Source organism: Heterocephalus glaber, unplaced genomic scaffold, assembly GCF_053883595.1.
Source record: "Heterocephalus glaber isolate CG9 unplaced genomic scaffold, H.glaber_assembly_v1.0 deba00001733, whole genome shotgun sequence".
In the NCBI taxonomy this organism is placed as follows: Eukaryota; Metazoa; Chordata; class Mammalia; order Rodentia; family Bathyergidae; genus Heterocephalus; species Heterocephalus glaber.
The window spans coordinates 15,285,297-15,305,910 of record NW_028258444.1 but is presented as its reverse complement, the minus strand read 5'-3'; the positions used below and the strand labels follow the sequence as shown (position 1 = coordinate 15,305,910).

Below are 20,614 nucleotides of genomic sequence, written 5' to 3'. Positions count from 1 at the left end.
CTATCACTAATGGAATCACTGCTATCTATTGGCTCAATGGAATCCTTTTCTTTCTGTGGAAATGTGACATTGCATCCTCGGCTTTTTTTCTTCTCTTTTTCTGCAGATGAGATATCCTCCATAACTTCTTGCTCTTGCTCATGATGTAGATCCATCAGTTTTTTAGTAGTCAGTTCCTGGCCATGTTCCTTCAGCAGCTACTGAATTTCATCCTTATTCACTTCCAGTCCCATGGTCTTCCCCAAGGACACAATTTCAATTACTGGTGGTTCCTTTTGATGAGCAAGGCCCCCTAAGTCATGTCCAAGAATGCAATCAGCCCAGTTTTCTCTGAGCAGAATTGAGAGTTCTCTTGCTGACCCCATCCCAGGCTTTATCGGTGATCCTGAGGAAGTGATTTTTTCCAAAACTCTCAGAGAATAAGGTTTATTTCTTCAGTCACCTCGAAGTATCACCAAAATGGTGTGTTGGTGTACAGCTTTTTAGTTTGAAATGACCTGCTGATCCATGGGCTGGAGGATTGGAGTGATGTTGGAAGGAACTTGACCTTAATGAACTTGAATTCCTCCAGTAAATTGTCCTCAAAGCCTAGAGAATGCATTAAACCATTAAAGCAGGAGCATTAAATATAACCAGCAAGGTTTTGAGGGACAGATTTTTTTTCTAAAAGGTGTTTCTTCACTGCAGGACCAAAGACCTACTTGATCCACTTAATGAACAGGATACTAATGGCCAAAGCCTTGCTGTGGGACCTCCATACTACGTTTAACTGGCTTTTCTGCACCTTGCATTTCCTGAAGCCTTGTAGATTCTTAGAATGATACATGGCAGGGGCTTGCCTTTGAAATTCTCACCTGCATGAGTTCAAAAAAAGAGGGTGAGATGGTCTTTCATGGGCTTTTGATTGGACATTGCATTCTCTTCTTCTATAATGTAGGTTCTCTTTGGCATCTTTTTTTCCAAAAATTCCATGTCTCCTTGCATTTAAAAACTTGCTCCCACAGGTAACACTCAGAATCAATGAGCTTCTGAAACTTGGTAGTGAATGCCTCAGCTGCCTTAGTGTCCAAACCTGCACCCTCTCCATGCCTCACAATGCTATGGATGTCACTTCTCTTAAAGTTACCAAACCATCCCCTGCATGCTTTGAAGCCTTCATTTTCTGTTGATGTACCTGGCAGTTTACTTATAAGGTTGGTGTCCAAGGCATTTGGCCTCTCACAGATAAAGTTCTCAGTCACAGTATCACCTGCTAGTTGCTTCTTTTTATCCAAACCAGCAACTTTTTTTTACATCTTCCAGAACATGTGGCTGTTGCTTTGATATTCTGACTCCTTTTGCTCCATCTAGTCCCCTTATTTTTTCTTTCTTCTGTAATAGTTTGCAAATGATCAACATAGACTTATAAAATCTTGCAATTTCAAACACTCACATACCTCATCCATATTTCTTGATTTCCTAACTTCCACTGTAATCATCTTCTTCTAACCATTTTTCTTTTCAACATTTTTCTGCACGGGGGCCATCGTACATGCTCACACAGATGTTGACTACAATATATTAATAAACTGTTGTCCTATATTGCACTGTATTTAATGTAAATGGTAATAAGGAATCAGAGGAGGTCTGTGTCTGCAGGCAGCCTGACCTAGAATGAAGTAAAGCATTCCTAAGCTTACTCCTTTATAGAAAAGAAAAGAAATGCCCATAGGTGCTTTGAAATGACAAAAAATACACTAGTGGCAATTGTGGACACCCTCCCACATTCTGAAAGATCACCGGTTTCTGCCCAACACCATGGGCTGAGACTGAGCATGGGAGAATGAGATAGGACGTGGGATGTGGCAAAGTTGGCTGGGGGTAAGTGGAACCTATTATGAGATCCAAGGACAGCACCAAATAATTCCCAGGTCCCTGTATGTGGAATTTCTTGTGGGTTCCCAGGAGATGTGGACAACAGATAAGAATATAGATGCCATGAGGAGCTCACTATTGTGACTCCTCATGGTGGCCCACTCTGTGTCTTCTAGACCAGGGTGTACTTTTATTTTTGCTCTTTTTCTTTCATGTTTGCCCCATGTACTCTGCAGAGCCAGTTTTTCCCTTATCCTTTCACCCCTCACTTTTTTTTTATTTTGCTTTTTTGAGACAGGGTCTTGCTATGTAGTTCAGGCTGGCCTTGAACTCACTATATAGCCTCAACTGACCTTGAACTTGTGGCAATCCTCCTGCCTCTGCCTCCTGAGTGCTGGGATTACGGGCATGTGCCACCACACTTAGCTAACCTTCACTTTTCAAATAAACTTGTGGCACCATTTTTGGCTTGTCTTGCTCAATTGTTTGCGGCAAAAAGGACCTAGAGTACATTTAATTGGTGAGCCATTTCTAATCTGTGGAGCATAACACTAATTTTTGTCATAAAGTTGCATATATTCTTTAGACTATTTCTATTGATGAATTATTAATTTTATGAATTTTATTAAACAATGAGTACTTAGGAAAAAAATCACAAAAATAAAGTAGTGAATTTTCAATATTTATTGAGCATATAAAAAACATCAAAATTTTCAACATCAACTATTTTTTGGTATACAAAGTCTAAAATAGAACACCATAAATAAATTCTTATATGAACTACAATGAAAATACCAATAGCACTTTCCAAAATACAATCTTTACTTCAATAATCACATGTAAGGTAGTCTACACATAAGACAACAGTGCATTCCATACACACAGATTGCTTACAATGACAGCTCACGTGTTTTGGTTTCCTGGCCTTTTTGTAGGACATACTTGACATCTTACTGGTCTTGTTGTTTTGTCAGGAGTTTCTTTTATACAGTGTGTAGTTAACAGGAACGTAAAATAACAATAAAATAAGTAGTAAATTCTTAGTATGCATTGTGCTTTATAATAGACATCAACATTTTCACATCAGCTGTTTACTTGCTTGCAAAACCTAAAAGGTATCAGAAATAAAAACCTATGTGAACTACAATGTAAACACAAAGTTTACCACAGAAATAATCTTTGCTTCAACTGTCACACCCAAGGCATTCTTCACACATGACAACTGCATGTTCCATACACAAGTATCACTTACACTGATAGCACACAGTTTTGTTTTCCTGTTCCTTCTTGTAGGGCAGTTGAAAGTTTTTTGCTTTTCCTGTTGTCATAGGAGGTCTTTGTTATGCTGTGCCTGCCTGTTCACCTGTCAGCTCATTAGTGTGCTCCACAATTTTTCTGTGTAATTCCCTAGGCAGAAACATTTTGTTTTTCCTCTGCTGTAAATGTGTTCCAGTCTTAATCCTCAAAGAAAATTTATCTATATTTTGCACTTGTTATTTCTTTGTAAATTATCAAACTATGCCACACATGTTTAGGATCAAATAAAACATAACCATTGGCCAATGCTTTGTGTTTTGAGTGACATCATATTTTCTGCATAACTCAACAACATCTATTCCAGGGCTGGGGATTTAGCTCAGTGGTTCCGGCACCTGCCTCACAAGCACAATGTCCCGAGTTCGATCCCTGATACCAAAAAAACCCCAAACCAAAATCTACTCCACCTTTGGTTGTGTTGTAGAACATTTCCATCTCAGGCTTCCATTTTGTTCAATTTTGTTCCATTTGTCAATACTTCTATTATGATGGAATGTTGACATCAGCAGTACCAGTTTGTTTTTCTTTGCCATATTTTCTATATGTAAATCTTTCTGAAACCGAAAGATTGTACTCTACAATTTTGTTTTGAAATTGCAACATTTCATTTGGAATCTCTGCTTTGTTCCTGTGTACAGTTCCTGCACTGGTCAGCTTGTGCTCTGTTAGCAAATGTAGTATCAACTGGAAACTGATAAACTAATTGTAAAATGTCACATTCTAATTAGTTTGGGAGATTGGAGCAACAAGCCTGTTAACATCATTTGGTTTATTACTGTATGAATAAGGACTTGATAGCTGAGTTTCAGGATAAATGTCTAAACTGAAAGCATAAGTCTTTGCAGTTACAAGGCCATAAAATTTTATGCCATATATTGACTCAATACTTTTTCCATAATTTTTTTTTAACATTCCTGCGATTACCATGAGAAATCCCTGCTGAGTACAGCAGACCTATGAATGTTTTCAGTTCTGGAATCATAATAAATACATTTTTGAATATGGCTATTGGTGCATAGAGAACATTTTACTTGCATTTCAGCCTTTGTGTATTTCATAGCATCTTGTAGCATTTCGTCTGTTACAATTTCCAACATTGAATAGCAGTGCTGGGATTGTCCAATACATTTCACCCCTGCCAAGACCCTCACTATATTTTTGGACCTAGTTCTAACACTGGATTGTTCCATTTGGTTGTATGGCCATTTTGCAACATTTTGACTAGTCAAATATGTACTCACATTGCTGTTTTGTCATTTGAATCAAGGAGGTCTGCATTCCCTGAGTCTGTATCAGTCAATTCTTGTTCCATTTCACTGTCATAGAAACTTTGGCTCACATGGCCAATGTCAACGTCCTCCTCCTCCTCATACACCCACACCACGCTTCTGTTATGAAAACATGTATTTTACCATAACAGATCCTCTTCCTCATCCATGCATGAGTAATCTGATGAGTTACTTTTGACCTCCTTAAAAACTTGCAAATCTCATTTTTTATGTGCCATTGTACTGAATTCAGCTACTTCTGCCAGAAAAATCAAAAGAAAACTTTTTTTTTTTTTAACAAATCTTGGAGTGGTGTGGGTCTGCCGGACCCTCTGTGATGCTCATGTAAACATACACAAAACATGGGTAAAAATCCCATTTTGCCACTTTTGCACATGTGCACACACCTTGCCATTCATCATACCCAGTGGATAAACATATAGATTGTTTCCTGTATCCTCAGGGAAAGGTACTGAGCAGCACAGCCAGCTAATTACACAAAAGTACAAATTTACAGTAGGAAAGCAAGGGATGGGTCTGCTGGACCCAGTGTCATGCTCTGAGAGCTAAAGAAACTACCCAGTAAGACAATCACCCACCATCCCAGACAGAGTGAAAGAGGGAGAGAGAACCATTGGCTCAGTTGTAATCATGTGTTTGGTGTCACGAATCACTTGTAATGGAAGACACTCATTGTTTATCGTGTTAAAATTTATTAGAAATACTTGCTTGTCTTGGGGAACACTTGCAGAACAAGTTCCTCACAACTCAATGTTTTAGTGTAGTTATTTGTCAATTAAAAGTAAAAAGTTAAATACCAGCTAGGGAATAAATACACTAAAAGATTTGGTATTAGTTTAGTTGAAACTTTACCTTTGTTGAAACTAAAAGCTGAATTATTAACTTAAAAATTATATTTTTCTACTTGATGTTGCTCTTTTGGTTCTAATTTGAGAAGGAATAGTCTCAAAAAGAAAAAAGATTTTTTAATATAGAACACAGGAATGTTGCAATGGATATGCTCATCAGGAGCATAGAGACAGGATATTAGATTAGATAGATATTAGAGATAGGAGTTTCAATGGTGAATCCTACAGACTGTACACATGAAAACTACACCCTTATTCTGTTCAATGTCATCACAATGCTTGTTGATCTGGTTATATTAATATAATTCTTTAAGCACTAATTTTCACTGATTCTTTGTTCTTTATAATGAATGCACTATTTGCTCTGGTAGTGGCTAAAGGCCTTCTTTTGTAAGAATTTTGTTCTATCAGAGTAAAGTGTTTTAACTCCTCCAAATTACTACTCCCTGAGATATTTTAATGCAGTCATCTAAATTCCCAAACCTTCCACCAAAAACAAGTTTGGAGGGCCAGGCCAGGGATTTAACTCAGTGGCACAGCGCCTGCCTCGAAAGTGCAAGGTTCTGAGTTTGATCCCCGGCACCAAAAAAAAAAAAAAAAAATTTTGGAGTTTGTAAAACTAAAGAATTTACCAGAGAGGTTGTCACTTGTGTTCCTTAAGCAGGTATTTAAATGCTCGGCCCTGTCAGGAACCTGGCAGACACCATCCCAATCCTCAGTGTAAGACAGGCACTTGGAAGATTTAACAAGGCACACAGGATGAGGGTGTCCCCGAAGCGACGACTCGGGTAGGTACGGGGAGCAGGGAACACATAGACCAGCTACGTCTGGGAACCTGCGGGAAAGCGGCAGGAGCATGGTCAATAGCCAGGGAGGTCGGGAAACTCCGGAGGAAAGATCCTGGGGCCCAGGATCTCGGAAAGGGAAGAGGGCATGGACCGGAAAGGGCGCGCAGCGGTAGTACGCGACAGAGACCGGTAGCCAGGACCGCAGGGCGGCGCGCTCCATCCCAGGTTCTGGGAAGGCCAAGACCACTTCAAAAGAGGCGGATGCAGAGAGCAGCAATAGAAGACAGGGGGTTCCTGAAATCGCCCCAAGAAAAATGATACGGTCAAAAAGCCAATGCCTTTGCAAAACACAAAGAAGTCTGTGAAGAACCGCTAGGGCAGGTGTCGAAGACTGGCAAAAATTGTCACCGGGCTGGGGAGTTAGCTCAGTGGCGCCGCGCCTGCCTCATACGCGAAAGGTCCTCAGTTCAATCCCCTGTACCGCAAAAAAAAAATATATATATATATATACACACACACACACACCGTCACTACCTGTCCACAAAGTGGAGCTATTTAAATCAGTCGTGAGCAGGTTCAACTTTCTTGCGTGGGCCTGTGCTCGCGAGTACTCCCCTGGGCTGGATGCGATGAGGGTCCCGCCCAGTCAATATCCAAGAGCGGAGCCAGATGGGCTCCCACACTGCGGACGCTACGTCCTTCCCGCAAATGTACGGCAGGTGGGCAAACAACCCGCAGGGTACGGACACGCTTTTAAACGTCACCCTGCGATACTGATGCAGGCGAACGGCCTCGTAAATCTCAAGCCCGGGCCTCCAGGAGCCCTTTTTATAGCTTTCGCGGTGTAATCCGCCAGGCCGCCAAAGGGGAAGCCCAAAATCCCTGCATGGCGCAGGCGCACAGAAAGCATAGTGGGCCGTGGGCGGAGGGCAGAGCGGGCAGGGTGTTTCCCAGAAGCCTCTGCCACACAGAGCAGCCCTTCCTCCCGCTCTTTGGCGCGCGACGTCACTCTAACCACCAAGCTCTCCGTCGCAGCGACGGTTTGCCGGCGCCCCCCTGCGGTCCCTTTGAGCACGCTTATATGAGCGCAGGGCCGGAGGGTGGGAGGAGAAGGCTGTGTGGCGCGCTCCAAAGCTGCCGTCGTCACCGTAGCGCGCCGACCTGTGGCGGCGCGGCTGAGCCGCGCGGGGAGGGGGAGGGGGATGAGTGCGGCTGGGAGGGAGGAGGCCAGACAAGGCGGGGGAGGGGGAGCAGCGGTGGCGCAAGCCGCGCGGAGCAGCGCAGTTCGGGTCGGCTCTCTGCTTGGCCGCTGGCTGCGACCCGGCCCGCCGACCCTGCGTCTCCGGATACCTCTGAGCGGACGGGGAAGTCCATGTTGCGGAACTTGGCGTTGGAGTGACGGAGCCCGAGCTTGCTGCGGTGGGGCCACCGCCAGGGGAGCGAGCGCCTCGACCTCGGCCTGAGGTAAACACGGGCCGGCCCGGGGCGGGGTGGGTGGGTTTGGCGGCTGCCTGGCGAGCTGGGGCCCGGGCCCGGCACCGAGTAGGGGAGCCGGCCCAGTGATCGCAGGCCCGACAAAGTTTGGGGATCTCGGGCGGCCCAGGCAGCGTCCTGCGCTGGTGGGAAAGTTGGGGCCGCTCTCCGGCGGGCGAGGCTGCAGCCCGGAGGCCCTCTGCGCTCGCGAGGGAGGCCCCGCTCTGGCCGCCGCTGCCGGCTGTCGCGCCCCGTCCCATTTCCTCCCTGTGGCCTAAGCGGCCCCTGCTGCCGGGCAGGCGATTTCCGTCCCCGCTCGAGGGGCTTCCCGGTGGTGCGAACGGCCAGACAACCGGTCAGCAGCCGGACGTGTCGGGTGCTGAGCTCCGGCGCTCCCGGCCCCGGGTCTACTTTGCTAAGGAGTCTTTGCTTTTGTCGCCAGCGTCTAAACCTGCTTGTGAAACCAAACTTTGCTCTGCCGTGACCTCTCGAGTGTGCGAATAGAGAACATCCGGAGCTTCTGAATATCAGCCTTTTACCCGTGTCCTGAACTTCAAAAATACTCCTTCTCCTTCCCACTTCATCTTTTAAAATCTCCTGCTTGGGCTGACAACCAAAGGGCCGGGGGTCTAAATTAAGCCTCATTAGTCGCCTCTTTTTGAGCCATTTAAGAGATTTCTTACACGTACCTGGCGGTCTTGCCCCCCCCTACGTATTTTGAAAAATTGCTTTAAAAGACCCTTGATTTAGAAAACTTGATGAAAACACAGATTCAAATCTTGAATTTGAAAAATACACCCCAGTATATTTCTGAACCGTATTCTAGTGTCTACCGGCTGAGTGTTATTCATTTTGAATTACATTTTGACTAACATCTTTAAACTACCAGAGAATTAAGATTTTTCAGCAAAACGGATGAAAATAATTCTAATGTGACGCTTTGGCTAGTGGATGATCTATTTATCCGAGTTTGGGAATTTCTTCTGAGTTTTGGGAAAACCCTATCAAATAATGTATTATTTTCTCGTTTTAAAGCAAAAGTTAACTAATGCATATAACTACATACCTCAGCAGCAGAATATTGAAAACAATAATTTTTTTTTCTATTGGTAGGATTGAACCCAGGACCTTGAGCATGCTGGGCAAATGAACTACCACTGAGCCACTTACTTCCCCAGCCCTGAAATACATTCTTAAATAACTATGGGTTTCTGTATCTTACCGGTAATTTCAGTATTATTTAAATTTCAACATGTAATCAAGTCTCTTTCCAGAGCCTTGGCTTTTTTTCTGCTTTTTCAGACTTGGCTTAATCATTTTTACTCTTCTGCTATTGGACAAAACCTGTATGAAACAATTTGCAGGCCTTTTGTTTTTGTTGATTTAACTGAGCAGGAGAAGTGAAATTTTGAAACTTTAAAAAAAATGGTGTATTAAAGATAATCTGAATTTCTTTTATGTTGTGTTTTAAAAAACTAGCAATTCTTGGTGTAGCTACACTTAAGCTGTAAAAATTTTTGGTGCTTGCAAATAGATTTGCAGTCAGTTTTGTAGTGACAGTGACTTTTTTGACTGAGAACTTTGAATACATTTTAAGATTTCAGTGGGGTAAAATTAGAATGTTTGTTTACTGTGACTGCTCTTGCTGTGAAGACATTCTTTAGTATGTCAAAGGGAAAGAGTAATGTTATGCTCCTTGAAAAGGTGTCATGGAGGAAATTTTAAGGAGAATTTTTTTTTTTTTACCTGTACTATCTTCATGTGTGATGAGATTCAATTTAAGATCCAAACTAACCCAAAGTACTAAACCCAAAGGGGTTAATACTAACTAATCCCTAGGAAATTTTCTTGAAAACTTGTGCTGTTAATCTTTAAAGGTAGATTGAATCAGGGTGGTTACACAATGCTGTTGATTCCTCATCAGTAGCCTCTAGTAATAAGAAAGTACAACGTTATACTATCCATCAACTCAATACTGTACTTTTTAGGTATATTACGAGACAGTCATAGCCATAAAAGCAATAAAGTTGCTGGGGATTTAGCTCAGTGGTTCTGCTGCTTGCCTCGCAAGCACAAGGACCTGAGTTGGATCTCCGGTACCAAAAACAAACAAACAAACAAAATTTAGAAAGTCAGTCATAGAATAATTTTCATTGTAACTTTCCATTAGCAAGTTCTTCCAGCATCTGCTCTTCTCTTTCAGTGATGTAAATGGGATCTTGACTTACTTTGCCCAGTAAAAGGAAGAAACTTAAAACACAAATTCATAACATTCTCTTTCTTAAGAATAAATAGCCTTGTATCTTAAGAATAAATAGTCTTGGGCGGGGGATTTAGCTCACTGATTCTGCTGCCTGCTTCACAAGTGCAAGGACCCAAATTCAATCCCCGGTACCAAAAAAATAAAAGAATAAATAGCCTTGCTTTTGAACAATGAGCTGACTAGTAACATTGAGTAGAGCCCAGAGTTAAAATATTCCAGTATCGCTGTATGTTTCCAAGACTTAACTTTTCATTTTTTAAAGTTGTGGCACATAATTCAATATAAAATGTGAACACTTATTTGCAAAATAACTTCCTATAAAATCACTGTGACCTTTGCTGATTGTAGTCTTTAACACTCAATTGCCAAAGTGATCCTAAGAAATTCATGTCACTTCCCAAATCATAGACGTTATTTTGGCTTACAAGGTTCTGTGTTGTCTCTTTTCTGATTCCAGCTCCTTACTCTTTCTCCAGTCACATTTCTACTGTGTTGCTGAGATCTTCTCTATAAAACAACAGTTGTCTCCCTACATTTCTTATTCTTTTAAAAAAAATTTTCTTAACCATTTTATGTCATTTTTCTCCGTATCATTTTATCATGTTCCAACATAATACTATTTATTTTACTAACTTGTTTATTCTACTTCTTCATACTAATGCAACTTTTGTGAAAACAGGGTTTGTCATTTTGTCACTTTTATCCCTAAACATCTGAACAATGGCTGGCATGTAGGGGGTACTTATTAAATATTTAATAGATTAATATGCTTTTAGCTATAAACATTAAAACTAGTAATTGTGAGCTGGGCATAGTGACACACGCTTGTGATCTCAGCACTCGGGAGGCTGAGGCAGGAGGATTGCTGTGAGTTTGAGGCCAGCCTGGGCTACATAGTGAGTTCAGGGCCAGCTTGAACTACAAAGGCAGACCCTACCTCAAAAAAAAACAAAACAAAACTAGTAATTGTGGTTTGAAACTTTAGATGATGTCTTAGTTTGTTGCATCACTATGTGTGGACCATATTCAGGAAAAGGATACATATTTTTAAAGGCAATTTGTGGCCTAAAAACTAATTTGTCAAAATATAGAAGGAACTAAGGATGCTTAGCTAAGAGTAGAGTGGTATAACTATCTTATTATTAAAAATGTAATTTAAAAGCCACATTAGACTTATTTTTAGTAGTTTCAGTAGGTAGAACTAGGATACTGTGACACATATTAAAAGGAGGGGAGTCAGCAAGCAAGGGTGGATCTTGAAGGTTGGAAGCCTTTTGACAGTCTGGAAGAGATGGGGATAGCTTGAATTAGGTTAAGAATTGTGGAGATGGGCTAAGTGGATGAGATTTGTGATTAATGGGCCTCAATCAATAGATTGTAGGTACAGGAGAGAAATTTCAAAAATGACTCCAGGTTTATGTAGCTGGGCTGATGCTGGTACCAAGTGAGGACCGGCTCCTTTTGGTTTTCTCATACTGAGTTTGAAGTGCTTTTGGAGCTTTCAAGTGAAAATTCTATGTAGGCTATTAGATATATGGCTTTAAAATTCAGAGGAGTATGGGCTGGAAATAGATAATTGGAGAAACTATAAGAAAGGATGAAATTGCCTAGGAGAGACAATATCTTTGAAAAAAGGTACCCTAGAATGGAACCACAATAGCCTCAAGCATAAACAGTTTACTGGAAGACTGTTAGGTCTCAATATTGTGAAGGTCAGAGAAGCAGAAGGTAAATGTGTTGCTACAGAAACCAAAGGAAGAGCGTGGTTCAAGGGGCCTGTAATCAGTAGAAAGAGTTGAATAAGGTAAGAACTGTCAAATTTTTCTTTGGATATAACAACATGGAGGTCATTGACCTTTTTGGTGCTCCTATAATTGCATAATTACTGTAGTACTTAGTACTACTGAAAGTACTAAGATCAAAGTTTAAGAAATCCATTTTACAGAAGAGAGCTAATGTTTATCAAATATTTACTGTGCATTAGCCACTGTGTTTTAGACACTTTACATAAATTTTATTTGATCTTTTTAGTGGCCTTACAGTGTTAGCTATATTGGTCTGTTTTGCAGAAATGAGACTTGAGACTCTGGAGAGGTTAAATGGCTGTTATCAGAGTGCTTACTACATCTCTATACCTGGATCTGTGTAACTCTTTGGCCTTTGTTAATTTTATCAGTTGGTTTCCCAATTTGTAGGTCATTGCTGTCCAGCAGACATTTTTGCAGTGATGGAAATCCTGTCTGCCCTGTCCAATTCAATGGCTGACAGCAGCACGTGACTAGGAGCACTTGAAATGTGGCCAGTGAAACTGGGTAACTGAATAGTGGTTTACCTTGCTAGATACTTATGAATCAGAGGTCATTGAGACTCTCACAAATAATAGTCGTATATGAGGTAAAGATACATGTTCTTCATTTGTAAAGAGTACTGCTTTGATTGCATGCTAGATTTAGATGCTATAAATGAATTTTGTAGGTAACTTTAAAAAACCTCAAGATTTCAAGTACTTTTTTTTCTGAATCATTTGAGATTAAGTTGCAGATGTAATCTTATCACTTCAAACAAATACAAGGACAGGGCTTTCTGGTAAACAACTAATAATATTACCATCAAAATCAGGAAATCAGCCAAGATGTATTACTACCATCTATATTCTTAGACCTCATCAAATTTTGCCAGTTTCCATAATGATTTCTTTTGTAACAAAAGAATTCAGAATTCTATGTTACATTTGACTGTAAAGTCTTTTTAGATTCCTTTATGCTAGGACAATGTTTTACCTTGACTTTCATGACCTTAGTACTTTTTAAAATTTACAAGTTTTGTTTTAACTATCTCTTTCTTAATTTGGGTTTGCCTTAGATTTTCTTAAAATTGGGTTCAGATTGTGTACCTTGGACAGTAGTAATGTGTTTTTCTCATTGCATACTGTCACAGTATAATTTGTTCATCTCAGTAGTGAACATAGGCACTTTGTTCATTTGATTATGATTAAGTTCTCAAGATGCTTTACTGGAAGGCCCCCCCCCCCTTTAGTAATTAATTTTGTGGGGAATTATTTTGAGACTTAAAAATAGCCCCTGTTATATATTCTCAAACTGTCCTGGCTTTGGGCATTGAAAGCCCTTCAAGCTAATTGCTGCTTTCTTTTCACTTGCATTGAGCATTTTCCTACTTTTTTTTCACAAGAATATGTACCAAGATTACCTTGTACTGTACTTTCCCTGCCACAGCCCAGGAATCAACCATCCCTCCAAGAAATGGATCCTTTAAGTGCAGAAAAGTATTTAGAAACCAAGATTTGGGCAGTGCATTTATTCATTATGTTTCAGTCCATAGATTTGTTCTAATTTTTGCCCTAAATTTACAACTTCCTTTTCTTTTGGTACTGGAGATCAAACTTGGGTTCTTGTGCTTGTGAGGCAGGCGTCGGAACCACTGAGCTAAATCCCCAGCCCCTACAACTTGCTTTTAACAGGGAGAAACTTACCTATTACCTTTTTTATTATGCTTATTTTATTATATTCTCTGTGTAGCCAATTTTCAATTGTCATTGCCACTGCTGCTGCCTTTCTCTCTCTCTCTCTCTCTCTCTCTCTCTCTCTCTCTCTCTTTTGAACATTTTTTTCCCCTTTAGTACTGGGAATTGAGCCCATGGCCTACACATTGAGCTACATCTTCAGCTCAGCTTTTTATTTTATTTTGAGACAGAATCTCCCTAAATCACTAAGTTTCCCAGAGTGAGCTGTAACTTGCCATCCTCCTGCAAGCCTCCCAGAATTCTGGGAGTACAGATGTGGGCAGCCAGGCTTGGCTTACCCTTTTTTAAACTCAGGTTCCAATCTCCTGTGTCAGGACACACTTTTAACTCTGACTCTGAGATAACTCAACGTGGGGGATCTGTAGCCTTACTGCTTGAGTCCATTATCTCACTATTGGCTTGCTCACTGTCTCCAACATTGACATCTTGCTTACTGACTTAAGAGCTAAAATAGCAGCATACAGACACCCCTTTTTGTAAAAGATTATTACACCAGAAGCTTTCAGATTTTTGCCATTAAATACGATGTTGGTCTGTTGTTTGTCATAATGGCTTTTAATCACATTGAGATAAGATCCTCTGTACCTGTTTTCTTTAGGGTTTTTATCATGAATGGATGGTTTTTGTTAGATGCTTTCTGTGTTGTCTATAGAGAGGATTATGTGATTTTTTTTGTTCTTCTGTTTAGTGCATTACATTTTTTGATTTGTGTTTGTTGAAGCATCTCTGCATCCCTGCGATGAAGCCTACTTGGGTCTTTTTGATGATTTGTTGCATTGTTTGCAATATCCTGTTGACAATTTTTGTGTTTGTTCCTGTAAGAGATTGATCTGTGTTCCCTTTTTTTGCTTGGATACTTGTCTGGTTTTGGAGTCAAGGTATTGGTATTTTCCAGGGATGACTTGGGGAGTACTCACTTCTTCCCTTTCATTTTCATTAAAAAGCTTGAGGAATGTTGGTGTTAACAGTTTCCCTGAAGTTTTTATGTAATTCATCAATGAACCCATCCAAACCTGGGCTTTTCTTTTGGTAGTTTTTTTTTTATATTAGTATTTCAATGTCATTATCTGTTACTGGATTATTCTAGGTTTTTAAATCTTGTTTTAGTTTTGGTAATGTATCTAGGAATTTATCCATTTCTTTTTTTTTTTGGTACCAGGGATCAAACTCACAACCTTGTGCTTGTGGGGCAGGCACGGTGCCACTGAGTTAAATCCCCAGCCCAGAATCTATCCATTTCTGAATTCCCCAGTTTATTGGCTTACAGGTTTTTGAAGTGGTTGTTACTATCATCTGTTTCATTTCTGATTCCATTTATGTGGGTCTTATTTTCTTCTTTTTTTTTTTGGTAGGTTGGCTAAGTGTTTATTTTGTTTATTGTTTGAAACAACTAAGTGTACTTCATTCTTTTTTTCCTCAAAGTTATTGATTTCTGCTCTGTTCTTTATTTGCCTTCCTCGTACTAGCTTTGGGTTTGGATTTTTGTTGTTTTTCTAGGACTTTAAAGTGCGTCAGTAGGCTGTTTGGGCTCTTTTTTTGTGTGTGTGATGGGGGCATTCACAGTATTCTGTCTTAGGACTGCTTTCATTGTGTTCCATAAGTCCCGCTATGTTGTACTGGCATTATCATTTAGCTCTAGAAACTGCTTTACTTTTTCCTTAATTTCTTTTCTAACCCATTGTCAATTTGAGAGTGTGTCATTTAGTTTCCAAATATTTACATATTTTCTTTTTTTTTTTTTGGTCTTGATTTCTAACTTCATTGCCCTATGGTCTGAAAATCAGCTCTTCTAATGGAGAATAAATATTAATAACTTACAAAATTTGTAAGCTGTCATTCACTGGAAAATCTTACGAAAAACTCTTTCAGATAAGACAACTTTAATTCACTATAGCATATTCTTTTTAGGAACTGTTGTACATGTCCTTTTAAAAATACATTACTGAATTATTGATATATTTTTGCTATAGAGTATAACCTATTTTGAGAGCCAGCTGTAGTGAATGCAAAACTGTACTCACACTAGGGGCTAGGAACTGATCTATAACTTTTAGAACTTGTTAAATTATGCCTGTGTTGTTGTTTTGCCGTGCTGGGGATTGAACCCAGGGCCTTGTGCATGCTAGGAAGTGCTCCCTCCAGAGATGTTGTCTCTAGAAGCTTTCCATGTTCTAGCAAATGTAGAAACTAAAGACAGAGAATTTAAATGCCTGTGGAGTTATAATTTGGATCAGCTCTGTGTGTTCCTGATAATTGAAACCACTGAAAGACTGAAACTATGAAGATGTCAGTGAAAAAGTACCTTTGCTGAAAATGTTAATTTTATTATAGTCCATAATTTCTTCCTCATGTTAGTCTTAACATTAAAAAATTTATGACTAATATACAATAGAATTGACCTTTTTTGGGTATATCTGAATTTTAATACATGTCTTTGATTTTTGTTACCCCCACCACCACAGTCAGGGTTTGGAATGGTTGTGTGCCCCAAAACTCCCTCATGGTATTTTTAAACTCCTAAGTTTCTTGTAACTCAAGTTATTGCTGACAAATTGGTCAACTGTAGTTTTGACTCAAGAATGTCATATAAGGTGGAGATGGTGTTGCATGCTTGTAGTCCCAACACTCAGGAGGCTGAGGCAGGAGGATTGACATGAGTTCAAAGCCAGCTTGGACAGCATAGTGAGTTCAAGGCCAGCCTGAGCTACACAGTTAGACTCTGTCTCAAAAAAAAAAAAAAAAAAAAAGAATGTCATATAAATGCAGTTATATGATATATAAGTTTTTGAGATTGTTTTTTTCCATTCAGTGCTTTTTAAGACTTCAAGAGGTAGAGTGAAATATCCATTTGTTCTTTTTTACTGCTGTGTGGTTTCCTCTTATATGGTTGAATGTATCATAAATTTATTAATTTGATCAAGCCTAGTATTATAACTTTTCTGTGATCTTTGTCTTGTGTTGGTGTTAAGGTAATGCTAGACTCATAAAATGAGTTGGGAAGTGGTCATCTTCCATATCTTGGGGAAAAGACTGTGTTGATTTGGTGTTACATTATTTCTTCTTAAATATTTATAATTCACCAGGGGTGAATTACGTGGGGTTGGAGGTTTCTTTTCTGGAAGGCTTTTAAGTATAAATTCAGTTTTCTTAAATATTGTTGTAGGACTATGCAGTTTATTTACTTTATCGGTCTTCGTAGAATTTTAAATCATACTGGTCGTTTTAAAAAGTGATTTAGTTTTACTCATTTTTGTTTTCAATTTTTAGTGATTTCTATTGTTTGTTTGTTTGGGACAAGGTCTTGCTCTGTGGTTCAGGCTAGCCTTGAACTTGCTGTGTAGCCCAGGCTGGCAATCAGTCCTCTGGCCTCCCTTCCCAATTGCTGAGATTGCATGCATGCGCTGTCATGTTTGGCTATTTCTTTATTTCTGCATGGTCTGTGTGTGTATATATATGTATGTATTTATATAACCCCTTTCCTTTTCATCTCTGTTGTGGGGATGGAACCCAGGACATCACTCATGCGAAGCAACCGCTATACCTGTGAGCTACATCCCCAGCCCTTTCTCTAGGTTTTTAAAAAATTTTTAAATTTTTTTTAATTTTGGTTTTGGTTTTTGAGACAGGATCTCACTATGTAGCCCAGGCTGGCCTCAAACTTGCAGAGATCCTCTTGCCTCAGCCTCCCAAATGCTGAAATTACAGGCTTGAGCCACCACGCCCAGCTCTTTCTCTAGTTTCTTAAGGTAGAAGTTCAGGTGGATGAGACCTTTGTTTTCTGATATAAATAGTTTAATGTAATACTTTTTGCTGCATCTTCCATATTTTAGCTATTAATATGCTTGGATTTAGAACTACCATTTTATTTTCTGTTCTTTGTTACTATTCTTCTGTAACCTTTTTCTTTGGATATTTGAACTTTTTTTAATATTTAGTTTTATTGTGGTTTTGACTACTTATTAAGTGATAGCTCTAGGGATTATAGTATATCTGCTTAAATTTTCAGTGTACTTAGAGTAAGTATTTTATGTTCACTATATGTTTGTTTGTTTTGTTTTTTGGTACTGGGGATTGAACTCAGGACCTTGCGCTTCCAAGGCAGGTGTGGGCACCACTGAGCTAAATGCCCATTTCAGAGTAAGTATTTTATGAGCTCAAGTGAAAATATAGAGACTTTACCACTGTGAAGGTCCCTTTCCCTTTCTGCCTTTGTGTTGTCATTGCCTTGAATTACACCTACATATTATCAGACAATATTAACATTTTCTTTTAATTGCCAAACATTTTTAAGGAATTCAAGATGAGAACAGTTAATTGTATTTACCTGGATACTTAACCATTTCTCTTGCTCTTTTGTCATTCCATTCTCTTTCCTCTGACTGAAGACCTTCATTCAGCAGTTCTTTTAGAGCTGGTAAAAAATTAACATTTTCCTTCAATTGAGAATGTCTTTTTATTTCATATAAACTTTACAGTTATTTTCTATTTGACTCTTTAAGGATCTTGTTCTACTCCTTCTGGCTTGTGTAGTTTCTGATGAGAAATCACTAGTCATTCAAATTATTCAGACCTCCCGTTCTCCTCACAAGTAATACGTTATTTTTTTCCCTCAGCTGCTTTTTTCCCCCCTAATTTTCAGCAATTTGACTATGTGTCTAGGTATAGCTCCATTGTTTATGAGTTTTTCAATCTGTAGAAGTTTGTGCTTATTTATTAAACCAGATTTTGAATAGTTGCCAGACATTGCTATTATTTATTCTTTTTCTCCTTTACTGTACTGCCAGTGCTATTAGTTTCCTCTCTTTGGGCATGAATGTTAGGGTTTTGGTCTTGTCTTAGAGGTCCCCAAAACCTTAGAGACCTCTAAAACCTTTTTTTTTCTTCAACATTTTTTCCAGTGTTGTTCAGAATGAATAATTTTCATTGGTCTGTCTTCAAATACGTTACTTCTCTATACTCTCATTTCCATTCTGCCATTGATTTTATATAGTCTGTTTTTTATATATCACATTGCATTTTTCAGTTTTAACATTTTCATTGGTGGTTCTTTATATGTTCTATTTCTTGGCTATGATTTAAAACTGTTTCTGTTAAGAATATTTGCCCATACTTGTTGGAGCCTTTTAATACCTGATTTAAAAATCTTTGTCTCTCTGTTAGATGATTCACATAGATAATTCACTCACTGTTCTGACATCGGTGTCATCTTGGTTTCTTTCGATAGTTTCAGTGAGTGCACTCCCCAGGAACCAGAATGTGACTCACATGGGGGTTTATCTCACTCTAGTTTTGAGAATCTGTAGTATGCTGATTGAGGTAAATCCACATATATGTTCATTTCAGGGGTGAACTAGGAGTTTCAGACAGCTTAACCATTACTTTCTCAAGTTTTTCTTCTCTGTTATATCCATAATGTTTTCTGGATCCCTAAGGTCTTTTTGGTTCTCTAGTTAGAAAGCTTACTCTTCATTTACTCCTTTCCATAACTGAGTCTATGTCCAAGTGATAGGAAGACAGAAAAAAAAAAAATCAGTAAAGTCTGTCCTCAGTATGTGAGTGTGGTTCATCTCCTTCAGTGTTGTTAGGTTCTTGCTGGTGCCATTGTTGCCACTACCACCACTACAGGATTGCTTGGAGACTGGGGCATGATACAGAAAAAAGGGAGCAGTTTTTTTCTTTGTGAGCTGTAGGAGACCTCTTCTCATTCCTTGGACAGAGGGATTTTCTTAGCACCCTCATTGCCCAGGCCAAGGGTTTTTGGATAAGGAAAAAGATGATAAAGGCACTGCCAGTTTGATAAGCTGGTTTCTTCCCCAACCTACCTGCTATTATTTACTTCTAAGTCCTCACATAGCTATTCCATTCATTCTGTTTGGGTTTTATAGTTTCATTCAGTGCTTTCAACAAAAGCATGTTTACTCTGTGATACCCAGAATTGGAACTTCCTGATCTCGTTTTTTATCTTTTAGAATAAATGGCAACTTGAATCTCTTTGTGATTATAGTTTGATGTGGTTTGTTGATTATACATTTTCTTTTTTTTCCTTTTTCAACATACATATGGTCTTGCCATATGTAACAGTGCAAGTCTTGTTGAAAAGATGCTGCTGTAAAAATGAAGGATACAGTACAGGGAAATTAGCTTCTGTTTTAGAATACTTTTCCTGAACTCTTAATTTTTAATGATTATATTATCTTTGCAAAAAGTATTGTTTTCAGATCAATTTGTACTTTTTGCCTGAGATTTTTTTCGGGCTTGCTTTTCACTTTGAAAATGTTGCATTTTTATTCATTTTAATCTTTTAAAATTAAATTACTTCAGTAATTAAATTGTTAGTCATAGAGCATAGTTTGAAGTGATATGCTAAGAAACAATATACAAGATTGTTTATCAGTGACTGCTGCTTGGAAAACAAGCACTTTTCTGAATATATTTGTAGTTTCAGTGGGTTTTTTTGTTTGTTTTTTGTGGTTTTTCAAATTCCAAACTTTAATGACTGCTTATACAATTTTAAAATTAGGCCATTCTTTACAAACTGTTAAGTGAACATATTTGGAATATTTCAGGATGTAACAGAAACAGTGTATAATGAAAAGGAGCAGGCAGATAGATCATTGTTGGGTGTAACATTATTGGGTGTAACAGACTAAAAGATACGTACAAAAGTAAAGCCTGGGAAAAGACCCTAGAGATTGAAATTTTTAAGTTAACATCAAAACTAAGCAGAGTCTACAAAAAATTTGAACGAAAATCTATTTTTTGAAAATTGTTGGAAGTATATTTAGGACCACTGAAATTCACTTACAGATAATTCTACAACTTGGTAGTAGAAATAATAAGTAGTCAAGCTAGAATGTGACTGAGGTAATTAGAGCCATAAATAGTTAATAACTCAGCATAAGGATATGCCTAACTCATAACCACAAAAAAATAGTCTGGCTTGCCCATAGCTTAGTGTTTATATCTTTTATTGACCATATATTATTGGCTAGGACCAATAGTTATTATGTTTTTGTTACTGAATTGAATGCAAGGCTGGTGTTTAAAAACCTGGTTTCTTGTCCTGGAAACTGGAGTCCAAGGAGATAAAACAGGTAAATATAAATAAGTTACAAGTTTATAAGTTGTTAAACTGAAACTTGTGAAGAGAGAAAAATCTAAAAAAGTAGTGAAATCCTAAGACTCAGTTTAAAGACAAAAAAGGTAACATGGCAGTTACTTTATGGTATAAAAAAGAATGG

General features: G+C 38.8%; 2 protein-coding genes across 5 annotated transcripts in view; one reads left to right on the top strand and one right to left on the bottom strand.

Moving 5' to 3' along the window:
- Positions 1–455: 455 nt before the first annotated feature.
- Positions 456–7,171, bottom strand: LOC147821500 (uncharacterized). Its single transcript, XM_087200070.1, has 2 exons — positions 5,941–7,171; positions 456–2,962 (listed from the first exon to the last, which is right to left on the bottom strand). Exons 1-2 carry the CDS (start codon positions 6,314–6,316, stop codon positions 2,946–2,948), a joined length of 393 nt encoding a protein of 130 aa, XP_087056196.1. The 5' UTR covers positions 6,317–7,171; the 3' UTR covers positions 456–2,945.
- A 199-nt stretch (positions 7,172–7,370) lies between these two features.
- Scaf11 (SR-related CTD associated factor 11) overlaps positions 7,371–20,614 on the top strand; it is an 82,127-nt gene continuing 68,883 nt past the window's right edge. The window contains exon 1 of one of the 4 annotated variants that reach the window (XM_087200066.1): positions 7,371–7,560. Coding sequence is in view for 3 of the 4 variants with exons in the window: in XM_087200067.1 (XP_087056193.1) it covers positions 17,412–17,510 (99 nt within the window). In the remaining variant the exon portion in view is untranslated. Of the gene's footprint in view, positions 7,561–17,355; positions 17,511–20,614 lie in introns of those variants that run through there. The other 3 variants (XM_087200067.1, XM_087200065.1, XM_087200064.1) reach the window with 3 other exon arrangements.